General features: G+C 42.8%; 1 protein-coding gene across 1 annotated transcript in view; it reads right to left on the bottom strand.

Annotated features, from left to right (window-relative positions):
* Positions 1 to 138: 138 nt before the first annotated feature.
* KCNK3 (potassium two pore domain channel subfamily K member 3) overlaps positions 139 to 21,201 on the bottom strand; it is a 158,852-nt gene continuing 137,789 nt past the window's right edge. The window contains exon 2 of the mRNA XM_089686075.1: positions 139 to 2,493. Coding sequence (XP_089542201.1) covers positions 1,640 to 2,493 — 854 coding nt within the window. The 3' untranslated portion in view covers positions 139 to 1,639. The remainder of the gene's footprint in view (positions 2,494 to 21,201) is intronic.

The raw sequence follows: 21,201 nt of genomic DNA, 5'->3' as shown, positions 1-21,201 counted from the left end.
TACCCCCTAATCGTGAAACAGGAAAACTATGGCTTATGTGATTTAATTGCCTACCTTTTCTCAGAATCTTAGCAAATATGGAAATTGATTAACAAATCTTCAGCAAACCAATACATATTTGACCAACAGAATGCAACCTTTTACAGGTAAGATTACTTAATAGGCAACCATGATGACAAACAAAGCGGCTGCCTCACTGTATTGGTGACAGGTACCTTTTGATAAAATATAAAATAAAACAGATATATATTTATTTCTACCAACCACTGAAAATTCATTGTTGGGTGGAATTTCAAACTTTAAAAGAGATGGTTTTCCAACTGTCCCAAGATGTCATTTTTCTTGTGGATTTCCTCTCTAGAACAAAGGATGAGCTTCTATCAAATTGAACCAAGTAGCTTGATTTTTATGTGCTCTTTGGAGGAAATCCAGAAAACATGCTTTGTTGCTGGGACCTGAGGATATGTGTCAGAACACTTGTTTTAAAGTAAGCATGTCATAGGAGAAATACGAGGGCTGCATTGTTCTCCTTCTGGAAACGTTAGTTGCCTGGCTGCTAAGGTGATCCTGCATACTACATACTTGCCTTGGGCAGGTGACTCACAGTATTAAAGACTAATTCCACAATTTTCAAAAAATGTTTTTTAAAAATCACCCATATTGATAACCCATATTGATGGACCTTCAGTTATAGGGCTGGAGGAAGTATCAATGGGATACATGTATGGTGACATCACAGCACTTGTGCTCCATTGATAACTTCAAGTTCCTCTGCCGCAGCAGCAGATAGGACTTGTAGTTTTTCTCATTCACAGATTCTTATGAATGAATAATGCGGTTGGAACCATGCACAGCCATACAGAATTTAAAAAAAATGACATTTGCCTGCAGGAAGAAGAGCTTCTTCGGAGTTGTTGGGGGGTTATGAGAGTTGAGGGGGCTGTGGACTGTGACCATGTTTAATGCTACACCCTAAATATGGCTGTAACATGAAACATTATCAAAAAGGTGGACCTAAATACAAAAGCAAGGGGGTCAGACTGACAGCCAGGAAACCAACATTTTCAGAAGTCAGCAATTGCATCCTTCATGTTTATGTCATAATAGAGGTCTTTTAAAACATACTGGTGTTTAGTGCTGATCAAACCAGGAGAATCCAGTCTTTTGAGACTAATTTTTATATAGTCAAGCAAATCAAAACATCTGCAATTCACCTGGTTTGCAAATCGATTTGCTCATCACTACTGGTGTGCTACTACACCTCAGAGGTTCTAAAGCCAAGGTCTGTCAGCAGGAAACAATCCTACTTAGTCCTCTTTGATGCCACCACTAAAACCTACTTTCTAATTCAGGTAAAATACTGTAGTCAAGATAATTCCCTTCCATGAATTTCCGCTCAATAATTGCCATTCAATTCCAAAGAAGAGTGCAGAAATCTCAACTTGCCAGAACAAAGTAGTAGCAGTGGCGCAGATGACAGTGTGGGGAGCTATACAACTAACAAAACTTGCTGCTTGATCCACTGAGGTATAATTTTGTTCTTTCAAATTTTCAGTATCAGGTGCAGTTAACCTTTAAATAACCTCATTTTAATATACTGTATAAATAGATGTTTTTGGTTTTTTTGGATCAATGCTTGTTACACAGAACTTCTCCGCTTCATGAGTCCCCTAAAGGCAGAGAGACTGTGCAGTCCCGTTGATACTGAGCTAATGGCTGAATGCTGGGTATTGCAAATGCATCCATTGGACGGCGTGCCCATGTATCTACCAGGTGAGTGGTGGTTTTGCTCCATGCAGTTGTCTGATGTAGACAAATCCCGAGGTATGATCATGGGAATAGAGTACTGTAGTTTTTCCCTACTCTTATACCACAAACAAGAACACATGGACTGGAAGTGAAGAACCTCAGCGTAGACATTTCGAAAACCACCACTGGAGGAACTAGTGTCATTGGTGTGTATGCTGGAGTGTCCATTTCGGTTCAGCAGAGCTCGATGTTCGGCATCCCTTTTCTCATCCTCTGCATTCATGGTCATGAACCGTAGGACCACCAAATTGAGGAATGCTCCTATGACTGTAAGTCCCGTTAATATGTACACAAAGCTAAAGGCAACATACTGTGGCTTGTTTTGTAGGGCTGCATCCTTCTGGAGCGCCACATAGTCTCCAAACCCAATGGTAGTAAGGGTTATAAAGCAGTAATAGTAGGCATGAAAAAAGCTCCATTGCTCATAGTGTGAAAACGCAGCTGCACCAATGCACAATGTGCTTATACAGGAAAAAAATCCAATAATGACCATGTTGGCCATCGAAACCTCAGCTCGTCTCATTCCAAGGCACTTCTTGATGCGGTAGAGGAGATACCTTACAAAGGTGTTAATCCTTTCACCCAGGCTCTGAAACATGACCAAAGTGAGTGGAATCCCCAGGAGAGCATAGAACATGCAAAAGACCTTGCCTCCATCTGTGCTGGGAGCAGCATGTCCATATCCTAAAAGAAAACACAGAAAGGGTATCAGAACCTAAAGGTAGCAGTCCACAAGATGACCTAAAACCACACATCCATAAATTGGTCACACAAACGAAACATTTTCACTCAGTTTCTTAGATTATTCAGCTAAAGGATGTCGGTAAGGAGGCATCAACAGGGCCACCCATGAAGTGGATTATGGTTGGTTCTTCAGGAACAAACCAAAATATAGTATGAACGGTGTATGGCCAGCTTTAGGACACTATGGAAAGGCAGATATTTCATAGATGGAAGATGAAGATTTGCCTGCTTTTATTTTTTATCTCCAACTCAAACTGACCCTGTACTACCCCAAATATTCTTCCCAGCTTGGCTGATATTAGCATGAAGAAAGGAAATCAGTAAATCATTACAAATATTTTCAAAATATTGGAAATCTACACTCACTGGCCACTTTATTAGGTACACCTGCTCAATTGCTTGGTAACACAAATTGCTAATCAGCCAATCACATGGCAGCAACTCAATGCATTTAGGCATGTAGACGCGGTGAAGACGACTTGCTGAAGTTTAAACCGAGCACAGAAAGTGACTTTGAATGTGGTATGGTTGTTGGTGCCAAATGGTCTGGTCAGGATATCTCAAAAACGGCTGACCATCTGGGATTTTCACATGCAACCATCTCTAGGGTTTACAGAGAATGGTCCAAAAAAGAGAAAATGTCCAGTGAGTGACAGTTTTGTGGATGAAAATGCCTTGTTGATGTCAGAGGAGAATGGGAAAACTGCTTCCTGTGACAATCAGGTGGTAGGGTCAGAATTTGGTATAAACAACATGAAAGCATGGATCCATCCTGCCTTGTATCAATGGTTCATGCTGGTGGTGTAATGGTGTGGGGGATATTTACTTGGCACTAGCAAGGTGTACCTAATAAAGTGGCTGGTGAGCATATGTGACAATGGATACTGCCGATGCAGGTTAGCTCCTAATCTATGAGTAATAAAGTGTATTTAAAACCATCTTTTTTGGGCTTTGGATGGAGTACGGAAGGGTTAGAACCATTGTCTGCGTTGTTGCTGTCTGTGTTACAGCAGAGGAGATTCATCCTCTCTATTTATCCTGGTGACAGAAAGTGAGAGAAAATCTAAAATTTTGAATTGTCACCAAGACAGTAACACAGAAATCTTTTAGTTGGAAACTTTGTTCTATCTCTCAATCTATCTATATATCTGACTATCTCTCGGGGATTCTATCAGTAAACTGTGCCAAGTTCAGGGATCTGGACTGGGAACATTTGTCATGGGGGAAATTGCACCCAACCGGCCCTTTCATGGTAACCAATTTTAGTGGGCTAAAGGAAGTTTACCACAGAAATTGAACCATGCCTTGGAAATAGGAATAAGTCTCTCTTGCAAAGTCAGAGGCATCAATAAAATGTTGGCAGAGGTTCTAACCCTATACCACTTTGTCTGAAAAATTGACTGGAGTGGTACTGGGAGAAACCCAGGTTCTGACATTTGTGAATGCCTTTTTCATTTTTTTATGCTTGGCTGTTTCTGCCTTGGATGTTTTCTGAATCCCTGGTCTGAAGCACACATGTAGATCAGTTTCTGATCAGTGATTCTGAAACACTGAAGCCACTGGTACAGCATAACTGCCGGGGAACTGATATTTTCAGGTATATATGTATATTATAGCAAAATTGCAGCCACAGAAAGGAAAATGGCCCCATCTCTGCACATGTGCGGTAGTGCAACACTGATGCACAGGTATATACAGTCACGGCAGACATGGTGATGTCACTAGGTTTCTTTCCTGCCGCTGATGATGGAAGATCTGCTCTACGTGTCTAAAAATACTTCTATAGAACATTGTACAATTCCAACAATTTATTTCTACAAGATATGCAGCTTTTACTTCTCTTTTCTTCTGCTGAGCTAACATACATGTCCTCTCTTTTGTATGTATTTTTACTCCTTTATTGATTACATTCTTCTCTTCAAAAGCTGTGATCATTGAAAACACTGCTCAGATAGTAACAATAAGAGGTAAAGGAAAGGGGGGCCACATAGACACTGCGTATATTGTGTGCCAGAGAATCAATGTAATTACAGTCATTCTTCTCTTCCAGACATTCCATATATATTAGTTTCTCCAGAAGGCAAACATGAAATAAAAGTAAGAAAGCTAAAAAAAATTAATCATTTAAAGTAAATTTATAGCCAAAAGGTTTTCTTTAAGTATGGAATGGTTAAAACACCTGTCAGGATGTTTGTAGCTGCTGATGTCCAGTTGAGGAGATTTCACTGCTTTACGTCTTGGTCCAGAAAGGCAACCGGAAGTAAGAGATGCAAAGTGAGTGGAAATCACATCTTAGACAGGTGTCACTGGAACAAGTGTCCCAATTGGTTAACACCCATCTCTCCTAGAGACAACAAAAACATTTTGGATTTCCCATAATTTTCTGTCTCGGTGACAGTGGTCACCATGCGAAATAGAGATGTAATAAAAACCAGACAAAGGGTATAATCCTTTTCTACTTTATCCAAACCTAAAAAAAAAAAAAACCCTTGGCTTTACATACACTATGGGGGTTATTTACTAAAACCGGAAAGTGCAAAATTTGGTGCGACTCTGCATGGAAACCAATCAGCGTCCATGTTTTCTTGCCAAAGCATAATTGAAAAAGCTGAAGTTAGAAGCTGATTGCCTAATGCCAGATTCTGAGTGCAGTTTTAGTAAATCTACCCCTTTGTGTATATAATTCCTTAGTAATTGTGCTTTCTCATTCTCCTCTTTCTTTTCTCTCTTACTTTATTTATTTTTCCTCTCCCACTGTATCTCTTCTCACCCTCCCTCCTTTTTGTTTCCTCTCCTTTTCTTTTTCTTCTTCTCTTCTCACCCGCCCTCCTTTATGTTTCCTCTCTTTTTCATTTTTCGTCTTCTCACCCGCCCTCCTTTACGTTTTCTCTCTTTTTCTTTTTCTTTTTTCTCTTCTCTTCTCTTCTCACCTGCCCTCTTTTACATTTCCTCTTTTTTTCATTTTTCCTCTTCTCTGCTCTTCTCTTCTCACCCGCCCTACTTTATGCTTCCTCTCTTTTTCATTTTTCCTCTACTCTTCTCTTCTCACCCACCCTCCTTTACGTTTCCTCTCTTTTTAATTTTTCCTCTTCTCTTCTCACCCATCCTCCTTTACGTTTTCTCTCTTTTTTCTCTTCTCTTCTCACCCGCCCTCCTTTATGTTTCCTCTCTTTTTCATTTTTCCTCTTCTCACCCGCCCTCCTTTACGTTTTCTCTCTTTTTCTTTTTTCTCTTCTCTTCTCACCCGCCCTCCTTTATTTCCTCTCTTTTTCATTTTTCCTCTTCTCATCCGCCCTCCTTTACGTTTCCTCTCTTTTTCATTTTTCCTCTTCTCTTCTCACCTGCCCTGCTTTACATTCCTCTCTTTTTCATTTTTCCTCTTCTCTGCTCTTCTCACCGGCCCTCCTTTACGTTTCTTCTCTTTTTCATTTTTCCTCTTCTCTTCTCTTCTCACCTGCCCTGCTTTACAATTCCTCTCTTTTTCATTTTTCCTCTTCTCTTCTCTTCTCACCCACCCTCCTTTACGTTTCATCTCTTTTTCATTTTTCCTCTTCTCTGCTCTTCTCACCCGCCCTCCTTTACATTTCCTCTCTTTTTCATTTTTCCTCTACTCTTCTCACCCGCCCTCCTTTATGTTTCCTCTCTTTTTCATTTTTCCTCTTCTCACCCGCCCTCCTTTACGTTTCCTCTTTTTTTCATTTTTCCTCTTCTCACCCGCCCTCCTTTACGTTTCCTCTCTTTTTCATTTTTCCTCTTCTCACCCGCCCTCCTTTACGTTTCCTCTTTTTTTCATTTTTCCTCTTCTCACCTGCCCTCCTTTACGTTTCCTCTCTTTTTCATTTTTCCTCTTCTCTTCTCACCCGCCCTCCTTTGCGTTTCCTCTCTTTTTCATTTTTTCTCTTCTCTTTTCACCCGCCCTCCTTTACGTTTCCTCTCTTTTTCACTTATCCTCTTCTCTTCTCACCCGCCCTCCTTTACGTTTCCTCTCTTATTTAATTTTTCCTCTTCTCTTCTCTTCCGCCCTCCTTTACGTTTTTCTCTCTTTTTCTTTTTTCTCTTCTCTTCTCAGCCGCCCTCCTTTACATTTCCTCTCTTTTTCATTTTTCCTCTTCTCACCCGCCCTCTTTTATGTTTCCTCTCCTTTTCTTTTTCCTCTTCTCTTCCCTTCCCTTCGTATATCTTTCTCTTTTCTTCACTTTCCCTCTCTATCTCTTCTTTCACACCTGTACTATCTTTTCTCTTTATATTTCCTCTCATCTCATTCTGCCTCCCTGCATCTCCCCCTCCCCTTCTCTTCTCTCCACTATATATCTTCTCTTTTCTCCTATCCTCTCTGGTTTATTTCCTTCTCCCCAGCTTTTCTTCTTTCCTATTTCTAAGAACGACTAACATTTTTTTTTTCCACCTGAAAAGCTGGCTATCCTCCCGTCTTCTTTCACATACACAGAGAAGTTCATTAGAGCTGACCTTTTAAATTTATAGAGTGCTCTGGAGAAACTTTAAAGGATGGAGTATGTACAGACGAAGTTTCTGGGCAGGCTTACAACACCTGTTAGCATTTAACCAACAACTGAAGAAACCAATTCCAACCAAAACTTTTTTTTTTTTTTTAGCTTCAGAGTAAGTGAAGGTTTAGCTCCTCTGTCTGGTTTTATTGATGTTTATGCAACAAAAGTGATAGAAATTGCTGGTAGAGTATAGACTGGTCAGAAGGGGTTCAGATTTCAAGGAGTTTGCTACATATGTGTAAAGTCATATAGCAGTGTCTAAAGGTTTCACTGAGAATTCTATTGCTGTCTTCTTGCCCAATTTAGGGCCATCGTTAGAAATGATTTGGACCCAAAAAGCCTACCTGACAGGGCCCCAGCATTCCAATATCCCCTATCAGCCTACCTACCCAGTACCATATGCACCCCAATTACCTCCCACCCCTGCATCCCCCTTACACCTTATTCTATACCTCCTGCATTCCCTCTTACACTGCACTCTGCACCACCTGCAGCTCCCAATACTCTATACTCTGCATTCTCTGTTGCTCCCTCCTAGTACAGGTGCTAGGACATACATAGCTAGATTAGTGTAGTTTAATCTTCTGTTTCACAGGGGAGCTAATAGTTACATTTATCTTTGGCATTCTGCTTAACACAGTGCTGTAATCTATTAGTCAGGGCTGGTCATGATGGTCTGGTGCTGTTAAAGTTTTCCTGGAACTCCTCCTGCCTTCTGGAAACCACTAGAGCTTTCCAGAACATAGATGGGAACTAGGTAGGTGAACAGCTCTTGCCAGTTACAGTGGAAGATAGCTCCACTGCATGCTGGGAGCTGGTATTTACATTCTGGGAGCAAATGGGCTCAGTGTCCTTCCCAGAGTTGTGTACACCAAGCCAGGGTTGAGGCACGCTTGCCTCATCTGGCATCTGCTGTCAAGAGGCCTCAGGTGGGCGATCTGAGGGTCTGAAACTGGAAGCGACAAGTGGCCCTGGTTCTCCTAAAAGCTGAGGGGGAGTCCGCTGAGGATCCATCTGGTATCACTAAAAGAGGCTGCCAGTTTCTCTACAGAAGCCTGTGAGTACATACAGGGGCGGACTGACAACTCATGGGGCCCCCAGGCAATAGGGGAACATGGGGTCCCTGTGTCCTTGTCCACACTCAAAAAAGCCTATAAAAAAGGTACCAGGGGCATTTCATGGGACCCTCTACTGACCCCGGGCCCTCGGTCAGTGCTCGAGTGTTTGAATGGTCAGTCCACCCCTGAGTACATGCATTGTGGGATCTCAGCGACCTGGTGCTGTTAACTCCCTCTGCTATCCTTTAGTCAGCTAAAGACTCAGCAGCTTGTGATCTGAAGAGTTCTGTCTACCTGCCACTTACTGCAAGCAAGCTTCTTTTCTACTATACTGCCATTACAGGTGAAGTCTGCCATCTGCTCCCAGCAAGGGACTTCACCTAAGGTTCCACCTTAGAACAGCTAGTGTCCTCAAGTTGTGAATAGTTTTGTCTTGGAGTATCCGACTGCAACCCCCTAACCCTGTCCAAATTCCTCTAAAATAAAACTAAAAAACAACTCCCCTAGATTGGTCTTTGACTTATTCACCTGGCGGTTGGATATACCTTGTGCCTGTCTGTCAGCATAGTAGTAAGGAATACTCAGGCAATTCTCAAGCAGCTCCTACAGGGGTAGTGCTACACCCCATATGTTCCATGAATTAATCAGGGATGAGGAGTGGAGAAAGGGGGGACATGGGCTTAGGAAGTTGGTGGACTGTGAGATGCCTACAGGCAGCCACTGTAAGAGCCCTCTTGCTGACCTGCTAGGGACCTGGACTCTGTATAGGAGGGTTGCCTGTATCCCATTCCTACATCAGCAGCCCTGGCCCCAGTAACCTCGTTCCCCTCTTTCTTGTCCTGAAACCACAGGGAAAGTAGAAGATGGAAATGCCCCTATGGAGTCACAGACATTAAATAAACCTGGCGATGTGTTAACCATCTTCTTCTAGAACAGGTGCTATGGAAGTGCTGAATAAAAGCCATCCAATAACTGTCAGGAAAAGTGGCCAACCTTTTTAAGGATGAGTGAATTGTCATTTTTCTGAAATTTTAGTGAAAGAGATTTTGGCACAATTTTTCATTTTCTTCAAAATGAATTTTCACCAACAGGGAAGGCAAAAGGAAGGTGTTATTTAAGGTGCGATGGGCATTTAATGGCTCCTAAGGTTACATAACTTTCATAGACATTTTCTTGTGTCAAAAATGGTCTTTCATTCATGTCATTATTTTCTTTTTTTTTTACAGAAATTTTAACCAGCAAAGAAACAATTTTCTTTTTTCGCAGAACTTTTTTTAAACCCAACTTCTTTAATACTGTGAAATATATCAAATATATGAAAACGAGCGTTCGCTCGAAACATGTTAGGGGATCCACCCAATTGACGCCTACACCACCAGGGAACCACTAACCACCAGGGGAATCTTTTACTAGACCTGGGTGGCTGAGAATCTGGTCATATATATCTTTCTACTGATGAAACCACTAGCCACCAGGGACATATAAAACAGACCTGGATGCATGTCCTTTATGCCGATGGAACCACTAGCCACCAGGGAACCTATGTGTGAGACCTGGATATATCGGTTTATGCTGATGTGAGTTCCTTCCTTTTATCTGCTTATTTTACTTTGAATAAACGTATTTCACCATTGATACCTTCTTGCCTCCTGGCTCGTTTTTAATGAGCTTAGCAAGGTGGTGATCTGGAATAAGGATTCATTGGATGCCTGGACAGCGTTGGACCTACTGGTGAGTCTGAAATGACCCCTAAAAAGATGTGCACCACCATCCCTGAATGCCCGCTATGGTAACCAGATACTACTCATGTTGCTGACCAGACCCTGATGTCTTGATGTGACCACATGCTGCTCAAGCTGCTGACCAGACCATGATGCCTTGTTGCTGAGGATTTACATACAATGCCTATACTGTATGTATTTGTGGTAAGCGCATAACCGCACTATTTTTCCATTCTATCGAGTTGGATTTGGAACAACATAGAATCATATCCATTTGCCTTCCAGATACACCATATGAACAATTCATGTCCGATATTATTGTTACTGTATATGGTGACACTCTCTTGGTTTGATATTTACTTCTAGCGCTGCATACCCCATTTGATATATTTCACGTTTATTTCTGAGGATTACCCTGTATGTTAGCTGCTTATCCCGCTAGTTTGCGCTCACTTACCTTACCCTTTATATATATACTCTTTAATACCGTACTGAGCGAATTTGAGACTTTTTTTCCTCAAGTGGCATTCCAGTCAAACCCTAACTATGGTGTCCGTTTATGACACAGAGAATAGCTGCGATTCAACGGATCTCAGCTATTCTCTGGTCATTCACAGTTTATGACACTCAGGAGATCATGTCAGCCCTTCACTGGAGATCTGTGTTCTCCCTGCAGATTCTCCAGCCCAGAGCTGGAGAATCAGAGGGACCGCAAACTAAGCAGAGATAATTTACCTCTGCTTAGTAAACTGATCTTTTACTGTAATCTCGCGAGGTTATAGTAAAATCAGCCGTTTTCCAGAGTTTGTAGACCGTTCTCCAGCGTTTGGAGACCGTTCTCCCTTCGTTCGGAGAACTGCTGCATAAAAGGCATTCACAGGAGAACTGTGTTCTCCGAGAATGCCGGAGAACTGAGCAGCGATCTATTACCGCTGGTTCATAAACGGACACCTAAGCCTAAATCTACTCTCACACCCATTCTAAGACTATTCTAATTACCCTGTAAAAGAAAAGATGTCTATATTTACCTATCTTGAAGCTGCTCTGGTCCGGCCACATGGCTGGCTTCAGTGTAGAGGAGAGGCAGCAACAACGTCTGCAGAGCCTGGGCAACGACATCACCTATAAGCTTACTATGGGACAGCCGACAATTGCTGTCCTTCCTCTACACTGAAGCTGGCGTTGGAAGCCAGTCATGAGATCAGACCAGAGTAGCTTCAGAACAGATAAACACAGACATATTTCCCTTTACAGGATAGATAGGATAGTCTTAGAATGGGGGTGGGAGTAGATTTAGGCTTATAGTAGTTAGGAGTATGAATGGAATTCCACTTTAAGCAAATTTTGGCAGATGATGAAATTGATAATTTTTAGTAAAATCAGTTTTGTAGAAATACCTCAGCTCATCCCCAAACACAAAAAGAAAAACCATGATGGGGATCAGAAAACATTTTTCTTCATCAGACACATTTTCCAATTACAACAATGTCTTGTCAACCTGCAGCTATCATTATGCACAGTGGACACTACAGCAGATACCAGACAATTATAGGAAGGTCTTCATTCAGATATTCATTAAAATTCATTTTGTTATTTGGCAGAGACTACATTTTATAGAACTTGCCGTTTTGTCCTTGGATGACTGGGATGGGGACATTTAATGATACCCTGACAATGATTGGCTGTGAAAAGGTGGGGTATAATTAAACAAAACATTGAACAATGCTGTCTCTGCTCTCAACAGAATGTAGAATAAACATTCTGACTATTAATAATTTCAGACAATGGAGAATGATCACTATTGTTTTCACTGTGCCTGGTAATGAATTACATATCAATATGGGGCGGACAATTTGAGAATAGGAGGGTGGGTAGGCTTGTGTGCAGATATCTCATCAGGTACAATAGCTAATTGTGTCCGCTGGGTAAAATTTGTCTCTAATGGACTGATATTTCCACATAATGAATCCATTGTATTATCTAGAATTTTCCTTTGCCTGATAGTCTCATATCAATGCAGCAAGGTTGTCAACACAAGTTACCATTAAACCTGAATCCAGGACAGGGATATTCCACTCCTACCCACCTCCCTTCCATCTTTTCATGGTTTATTAAACTCTTGCTGCCCACATAACAAAAAAAGAGTGGGCTTTAATGCTCACATGCTACACATATGTGTCAATGAGCGGTCAAGGTTTCTGTTCCCTGCATAGTGATCAAGCTGTCAAAGACAGTTCCTGGCCTATATGACAGCAAATTGCAGTGGTCACATGATAAGAGGCGGGCTTCCCACCCCCTGGCCTTAGAAGCACAGTTAAAAGGGATGCTGGGTATGGAAAGCGTTATAAAGACCTTCTTAATCCTTTGTTATTGTCGCACCCTCCTAGTTAGGCTGATGGCTAGGCTAGGTAAATATAGTTATTTTAGCTCTACAATAATCAGTTGATTGTTTTTGGCTGTTCTGTGTGTTACTGGTTGCAGATATGACTGCATTCCCCTGTTTTCTGGAGGGTTTTGGAGAGCCGTGGGCTGGGAGAGTCAAATCTATAGCCTGAATATCTATGTGATCCCAGCCAATCCCTGGAGGGGTGCCCAGTAGGTGGCTGGGAGAGTGCATAAATAGTTTGAGGCCTGCAGTAGAGGGGTTCTTGTCTAGGAGGTGAAGATCCCAGCCTGAAAAGCTGTTATCTTTCTGGGCAGTCCAGCCATACTTTATCCTTTACACGTCGAGGTGCCAGATGTGCTAGCTTGGGGGGCATATTCAACTGAACTTTGCTGGAGGTGACTGAGGGATTTCCTTTTGGGGATCTGGTCTGAAGAAGCCACAGGAGAAATGTCCAGCTGATGCTGGAAGGAGGCATTTAACTATCCAGGGACATGTGTGAGATCCCAGTGTGCTGCTGCTATCTTTCTTGCATCAGAGTCAGTTCATACTAAAAGTGGACACTGCTCATGATGTCCCTGTGTAGCTCAGCTCAACATTTGCTGCTGCAAGAACTGTGTTAAGAACCTTTAGGAGAAAGATAGGTGTCCTCGAGTTATTGCTTATCGTTACTGGAGTATCCCATTGTTACCCCGCACCCAAGTTCGTTTTCAACAAAGCATTCAAAAAAGCATACCCCTAGACAAATCACTGAGCCAGCAGAGTGACTGAGACTGTGTGCCTGGCTGATAATGCACTTATTAGGGAAAGAATCTTGGGATCAAATCAATGGGTCCTTTAGGGGGTGAGCGCCACATTATGCTTGCATTACTTTCCAAGTCAGGTCCCTTGCCAGCACTACTTCTAGTATATTGGATCCAGCACTATAGTCTGTGCCCCTCTTACTCTCCATCAAAGAAGGGAGAAGATGTGGTACTGAATGTGCTATGTGCCTATACTAGAGTGATCTCCCACGCTTGCACAGCAAGGCTGCCATTTAGGAAGAACTTTGAATTTTCTCAATGAATTCAAAGTGTTCTCTGATTGAAAGAGGTGGAGATCTTGACAAAACTGCCCCACCACTCCACCTTTCCAAGCTGGACCAATGTAACTATGTTGTAAAAATTGCCATACCTGGAATTCAGCTTTAACTAAACCAAATTTAATTTAGCAAGCTCCAACAAAAGATGGCAAACTCTGTTCTAGGTAGAGCAGATTGCTTAAAGCAGCCTTTCTCAACCGGGGTGCTGCCAAAGGTCTTCAGGGGTGCCATGAGGAAAATGGCTGTCAGTTGAGCCCGAGCTACTGATCCCTAGCCACACTGTATGTTGGCACTGGGAGCCGATAGACCGCTGTGCAAAGTGAAATCAAAGGAAAGAGGAGTGTCTTCTGTGCTCCTTGCCTCCCACTAGAGTGCAGTACCCAGCTGTGTGATAGACGCTAAGGTACTGGAACTTTTTATAGGGTTGTATACATGTGTGTGTATGTATGTGTGTGTACATGTGTCTCTGTGTGTGTACATGTGCCTGTGTGTATGTGTCTGTGTGTGTACATGTGTCTGTGTGTGTGTTTTGTGTGAACAAGTGTACATGTGTGTGTGTGTGTCCCTGTGTGTGTCTCTGTGTATGTATATGTGTATGTGTGTATGTGTCCCTGTGTGTCTCTGTGTATGTATATGTGTGTTTTTGTGTGTGTGTATATGTGTCTGTGCCTCTGTGTGTACATGTGTGTACGTGTGTGTGTACATGTGTGTGTGTTTGTACACATGCTGTTCCTCTGAAAAGCAATCCATGCTCAGATCACTTTTCACAGGCATTTGACAGGTGGTAAAGAGGCAATATGTTGCCTCCTCACCACATGTTTTAAAAAGCAGCATCACCACACCACAACTGCATGCAGTGTACACACAGTTGTGGGGTGGTTGTAGTTCAACCCCATTCACCTGGAGGTATACCTCCAGCTGTGGCCACAACATGTGTACACCCCCAGCTGCTGCTTCTGGAGCTAAAGGGGGAGCAGTTGGGGTGGTAAAAGCAGCTCAATTGCGTGGTTTTACTGACCTCCAACCTCACAGGTGAACAGGCCCTTGGTTCACATTTATGTGGCTGTGTGTAAGGCAGCCCATTCATTTCAATGGGCTGCCTTACCTGCAGAAATGAAGGGAAAGTAGTCCCTGACGATTGTTTTAAAAGTTGCAACAGACCAAACACACCCCGCGTTTGCCAATGTATGGGGGTACCTCTAAAGAGCACAGCATTTGTCTGCGTGTCAGGAATGAGCGTGATTTTGCGTGAGTTCCGTAACACACAGTAATATGAACCAAGCCTTGGACAGGGGTGCCTCATGACTGAAAATACTTTTCAAGGACTCCCCAACTGGAAAAAGATTGAGAAACACTGGTTTAAAGGGTATTATATAGCTGTGAAACTGCATCCCCAGGCATAACAAAGATTACAGTCCATCATTACCTGACTTTGGAGGCACTTAGCACAATACCCCCAGAATATAGGATTTAGCCACACACTTCCCCAAGTGCCATATGACGGCTGGTAATACATAGCAAGAGAAACACTAATCCAGGTTGGTCCACCATCTAATGCCCCTCTTTAGGCCTTGGTGCAGCTACGGCTTGTAACTGAAATTAGTTCAAGAAATGAAGGTAGATTACCGCACACCAAAGGATAAACCAGCTTCTTTAATAGAATAATTAAAATCCTTGGACACCAGTACAGCTACACAGAGAAACCCGGCTGACGCAGTTCACGTCCGCTAATGCGTAATTATGCTATGGAAGAGTTGAGGGTGGGTCTTAAGGCACCCTAGTAGGGACAATGTGGAACTGAACTCACTAATGCCTAAACCATAGTCAGGGAGCTCCAGTCTTGTGAAATCAACATTAGGGCAGGTCTCCCAACTCAGAAGCGAGCAGCAACTTGCACATTTAACTCTTCTGTAACCCATGGCCATACTCTTCACACTGTTAACACTAAGCCCTGTTAGAGAACACCACTTTCCAGGTGTTTCCAGGTGTGCAGCATTTCTGAGCCAGTACCGCAGAGCCAGGGGCGGACTGACAATTCATGGGGCCCCCCAGGCAATAGGGGATCATGGGGCCCCTGTGTCCTTGCCCAAACTCAAAGAAGCCTATGAAAAAGGTACCAGGGACATCTCATGGGGCCCCCTACTGACCGCGAGCCCTCGGGCAGTGCCCGAGTTTCCAAATGGTCAGTCCGCCCCTGCACGGAGCACGTACTTGTCTCCACCAACCCAGCAATCCTATCACCTTGCTCCCAGTGATATGTCCCACTGTCGCTACTGGATACAGGAAATGCACTTCTTCAACAACTGTACTATTCTATACTTGTTCTTTCTCCCGGGGCCCCACTACATCTCATTCCCGTGACTCCAGACTGGGTCCCTAGGCACTCTGTGCCATGGATCCATTTACAGTATGTGGGGAGCCAACAGCTAGTGAAGGGGCCATGTATAACACTCCCTCACTACCTGAGTGTCCATCCATGTCACCCATTCCCTGGCTGATTGACAGCCTTTAGCAAGTGATACAACTACAGTAGTCTCTAGCAATGGCAATATAGCCTACACTAGACAACATCCTACATACTGGATTTCTCTGTACTATATATTCTCTAACCCATGGTCCCCGTTTGCAAGCCCTGTCTTTTGATATGTCATGCATGCACCCTCTGGGAGACTTGAGACCAGACAAAGTAGATGAACAACAAAAGAAGCTTTACTGAAGTAGTTCAAGGTAACAGAGGAACAGCTCTCAAAGGACATCTTCCCTGTACAGAGTTCTGTAAGTGCCCAGGAGGTAGTCATCCCTGGTTTAGCAGCAAAGTTCATAAAGTAATCCATAACAAGCAAAAGTCCAACAAGCAGTAATCCGCAAGGAAGAAAGTATCCACATAGAGCCCAATAGATGTTAGAATATGTCCATGTAGATTCAGAACCCTTGGACCCCTGACTGGGATCCCACAAGAGGGCCATCTTGTCATTTATCGTACAGGAAGGACAAATGTTGCAAACAAATACTTTGTAACAGCTACATCCTGCACTTGATTAGAGTAGACCTTTCAAAGCAAGAACATAACAGAACTAAAATGTTTAACCCTTTAGACCAGGGGTCTCCAAACTTTTCAAACAAAGGGTCAGTATACTGTTCTTCAGACTTTAGGAGGGCTGGATTAGGACCAGTGAGGATAGAAAATGTACTGGCCCCAGCATCAGTGAGAAAAAACATGGCCTCAGGTTTGTTGGTCAGTAGGAGGAGTAGTGCCCCACCATTGGTATTAGTGGGAAGAATAGTACACCATCATTGGTTTCATGGGAAGAAGTACTGCCCCATTGTTGGTCTCAGTGGGAGGAATAGTGCCCCAAGGACCGGATAACGGGTAGCAAAGGGCCACATACGGTCCTCGGGCCGTAGATTGGAGACCCCTACTTTAGACCTTCTTGGAAGCACATGCTTACAGGTTCACACTGGCTACATTCTCTCTCTGGTTCACAATGCACAACATTTCTCTATCACTCACAGAGAGAATCTGACTGATGTAAGGGTGAACTTAAATGGATCAATAATTACAAGCCCTTTCTTGTAATGTTCTGTAGTCTCTGTAACTTGGCAGTCTCTTGCAAAATCACATTAGTCAAAGAAGGTTTCAGGGGGGGTTTGGGTACATAGGTTGGGCTTGGATATAAGTTTGGTTTGGGTATAGGTTTTTGTATACATTGGTTTCATAGGCAAGTTGTCAAGTAGGTCAGGATCAGGTCTGCAGGAATAAACTTGCAATGGTCTCCACTTTAGGTACTGAGACTATTTCCAATTATGGTTTTCATCCCACTGACAAGAAAGGTAACAAATGTCTCCAGCAATACAGAAGTTGTTTTTATGCAGACAGACTGTTCTTATATGAGAACAAATGATCACCCTTCACTCTGAAAGTTCAATCCTTTAACAAATGAAGTACTCATGAATAAATGTGTACCATGAATTTAAAGGCGCACTTGTGACACACATTGTGACATTGAATGTAACGTCGTTTGTATATTAAAGTCACAAAATTCTCTAAAAAACGGACTAGCGATTGTCCTTGCATCTTCCCTATCTGCCTTGCTGGGAGTTGGCCAAGTCCCAGCAGAATGAAAACAGCTAGTAAAGTACTAAGACAACCCGACAGAGTGGAATCATGCATATGCCTTAATGGGAAAAATATTTGGTCTTCAGCTACCTGAAAACTATGAATTGCTAAAAACGAGGTGATGGGACCAAAAAACAAAATCAATGTATGACTGAGCAATAAGACCTGATATTATATTCTCATGGGTTGTCAGATAACCTAGGGGTGTTTATATAAACATTTGCAGACCTATTCATCCTGTGAAACTGCACATTTGTTCCATGGGAATGGCAAAAATCAAATGTGCACAGGCTATTTTCTTTTCAGGTTGAATGTAACTATTCATACAGAATAGAGTGAATCAAGAAGATACTTCATTATGGCTGCTAGATGGAGCTGATGACTAGAGGAAAAAAATACCTATTTACTATGATCATTAACTCCATCTGGTAATGTGGGATTTTTTACATAAGAATTGGCTAAGTGGTTAGCACTTCGGCCTAGCAGCACTAGGGTCATTGGTTCAATTCTCAACCACAGCTCTACCTGCATGGAGTTTGCATGTTCTGCCTGTGCCAGGTACTCTGGTTTCCTCCCACGCTCCAAAGACATGCTGGTAGGTTTATTGGCTTCTGTCTAATTTGGCCCTATATGTGTATGTATGAATGTGAGTTAGGGACCTTACAGTCAGTGGCGGACCGGCCATTTGGAAACTCGGGCATTGCCTGAGGGCCTGGGGTCAGTATGGGGCCCCATGAGATGCCCCTGGTACCTTTTTCATAGGCTTTTTTGAGTTTGGGCAAGGACACAGGGGCCCCCTGATCCCCTATTGCCCGGGGGCCCCATGAGTTGTCAGTCCGCCCCTGCTTACATTATAAGCTCTTTGAAGGCAGGGACTGATGTAAATGTATAATATGTCTACTCACCGGCCACTTTATTAAGTACACCTTGCTAGTGCCAAGAAAATACCCACCACACCATTACACCACCACCATCAGCCTGGAATGTTGATACAAGAGATGGTATACTGCGTACCTTGGTTGTAACAAGTGGTTATTTTAGTTACTGTTGCCTTTCTATCATCTCAAACCAGTCTGCCCATTCTCCTCTGACATCAACAAGGCATTTTTGTCCACACAATTGCCGCTCACTGTATATTTTCTCCTTTTCGGACCATTCTCTGTAAACCCTAGAGATGGTTGTGCGTGAAAATCCCAGTAGATCAGCAATTTTTGAAATACTCAGACCAGCCTGTCTGTCACCAACAATCATGCCACGTTCAAAGTCACTTAAATTCCCTTTCTTCCCCATTCTGATGCTCGATTTGAACTTCAGCAAGTCATCTTCACCATTTCTATATGACGAAATGCATTGATTTGCTGCCATAGGATTGGTTGATTAGCAATTTGTGTTATCAAGTAATTGAATAGGTGTACCTAATAAAGTGTCCGGAGAGTATAAGTACCTGTAATCAGTAAATTATTTTGTATGGATGAAAACTATTCAACCTGGAGAGAAAATAGCCTACTTGCATTCATTTTCCCCCTTTTACACAGAACAAATGTACATGCAGTTTGACAGGATGGACAGTTCTGTGATTTTTGGTAACTAGGACACCCTTAAGAGTCCTGAGCTACAGGACTGTGCAAATGTTTTAAGCACTTGTGAAAACGCCATAACGTGAGGATGCTTTTAATATTAATTAAACCAATAGTTTTTAAATATCAATGAACAACCTACAAGGTACATAAACAGAAAAAAAACTAAACCAAATCAGTATTTTGTGTTTGTACATCTTTGATTTTAAAACAACATACATTTTTCCAGGATATTTGCGCACAGTTAAGAAATAAAGTTGACTGCATTTTAAAGAAGAAAGTCTCACCTTGATTTTTATCAATGTTTTCTGTTATTCCCCAGGGGACAAAGTAAGTGTAGTACCTTGTCCCGTCTTCCTAGGTGCTGCCTAGGGCTAACTGTGAGGTTGGACATGGCACACCCCCACAGTTGTCCAACAATGAGCTACTAAGGAGATGGCTGCTTTGACAGATGGAACTTTCTCCATCTCCAAGCACTTTCCAGAGACCAGCTACTCACAACGAATACAGGGGGAGGATGGGGGTCAGCAAAATGTTCCAGGAAAGCAGGCAAAGTGCTAGCTGCATTGCTGGACAGTTGTTTAAACCCTGATCAACCTCACAACTAGTATTAGACAGCACCTAGGATGATGGGTAAAGTACTACATCTACATTGTCCCCTTTCACAGGGGACAATGTAGATATAGTACTTTACCCATCATCCTAGGTGCTGTCTAATGCAAAGAATTCTCACTGTAATTTTTATTAATGTGTTGTGTTTCACACACAACACATTAATAAAAACTACAGTGAGAATTCTTTAAACAATTATAAAGAAATTAACATGTACTGTAGGGTAACACTTTACAGTGGGTGAGAAATGGCCCATTAAAAGTTTGTAACGCCAGAGGTGTTACATGGGCTTCCTAGTAATGTTGTGTTTGATTTATATATATAGTATATATACTATATTGCCAAAAGTATTGGGACGCCTGCATTTACATGCACACAAACCTTAATGGCATCCCAGTCTTAGTCCGTAGGGTTCAATATTGAGTTGGCCCACCCTTTGCAGCTATAACAGCTTCAACTCTTCTGGGAAGGCTGTCCACAAGGTTTAGGAGTGTGTCTATGGGAATGTTTGACCATTCTTCCAGAAGCACATTTGTGAGGTCAGACACTGATGTCAGATGAGAAGGTCTGGCTCATAGTCTCCGCTCTAATTCATCCCAAAGGTGTTCTATGGGGTTGAGGTCAGGACTCTGTGCAGGCCAGTCAAATTCCTTCACCCCAAACTCGTTCATCTATGTCTTTATGGACCTTGCTTTGTGCACGGGTGAGCAGTCATGTTGGAACAGGAAGGGGCCATCCCCAAACTCTTCCCACAAAGTTCAGAGCATGAAATTGATTAAAATTATTTGGTATGCTGATGCCTTAAAAGTTCCCTTCACTGGAACTAAGGAGTGAAGCCCAACCTCTGAAAAACAACCCCACACCATAATCTCCCTGTACCAAACTTCGCATGTGGCACAATGCAAAAAGGCAAGTACCGTTCTGGCAACCACCAAACCCAGACACATCCATCAGATTGCCAGACATGGAAGCGCGATTCGTCACTCCAGAGATCACGTCTCCACTGCTCTAGAGTCCAGTGGCGGCGTGCTTTTTACCACTGCATCCGATGCTTTGCATTGCACTTGGTGATGTAAGGCTTGGATGCAGCTGCTCGGCCATGGAAACCCATTCCATGAAACTCTCTAGGCACTGTTGTTGTGCTAATCTGAAGGCCACACGAAGTTTGGAGGTCTTTAGCTATTGACTCTGCAGACAGTTGGCGACATCTGCACATTGTGCGCTTCAACATGTGCTGACCCTGTTCTTTCAATTTACATGGCTTACCACTTCATGGCTGAGTTGCTGTTGTTCCCAGTTGCTTCCACTTTGTTATAATACCACTATCAGTTGACCGTGGAATATTTAGTAGCAAGGAAATTTCATGGATGGACTGCACAGATTGCACAGGTGGCAACCTATCATAGTACCATGCTTGAATTCACTGAGCTCCTGAGAGCGACCCATTCTTGGTTGGTAAAACCTGGTTTGAGACCTGGAGTCTGGAGGTTCTGTAGAGACTTGAGGGAGGGATGAAGTCTCCAATCCTGGGTCCAGGTTTTTTGAACAACCAGCACACTGATTGTATAGGTATGTGCAGGACTTTTATCAG

Source organism: Staurois parvus, unplaced genomic scaffold, assembly GCF_062004578.1.
Source record: "Staurois parvus isolate SC_StPar_1 unplaced genomic scaffold, SC_StPar_1.0 ptg000390l, whole genome shotgun sequence".
Taxonomy (NCBI): domain Eukaryota; kingdom Metazoa; phylum Chordata; class Amphibia; order Anura; family Ranidae; genus Staurois; species Staurois parvus.
Note: the sequence above shows the minus strand (reverse complement) of the source record. Positions and strands in the feature narration are given on the sequence as shown.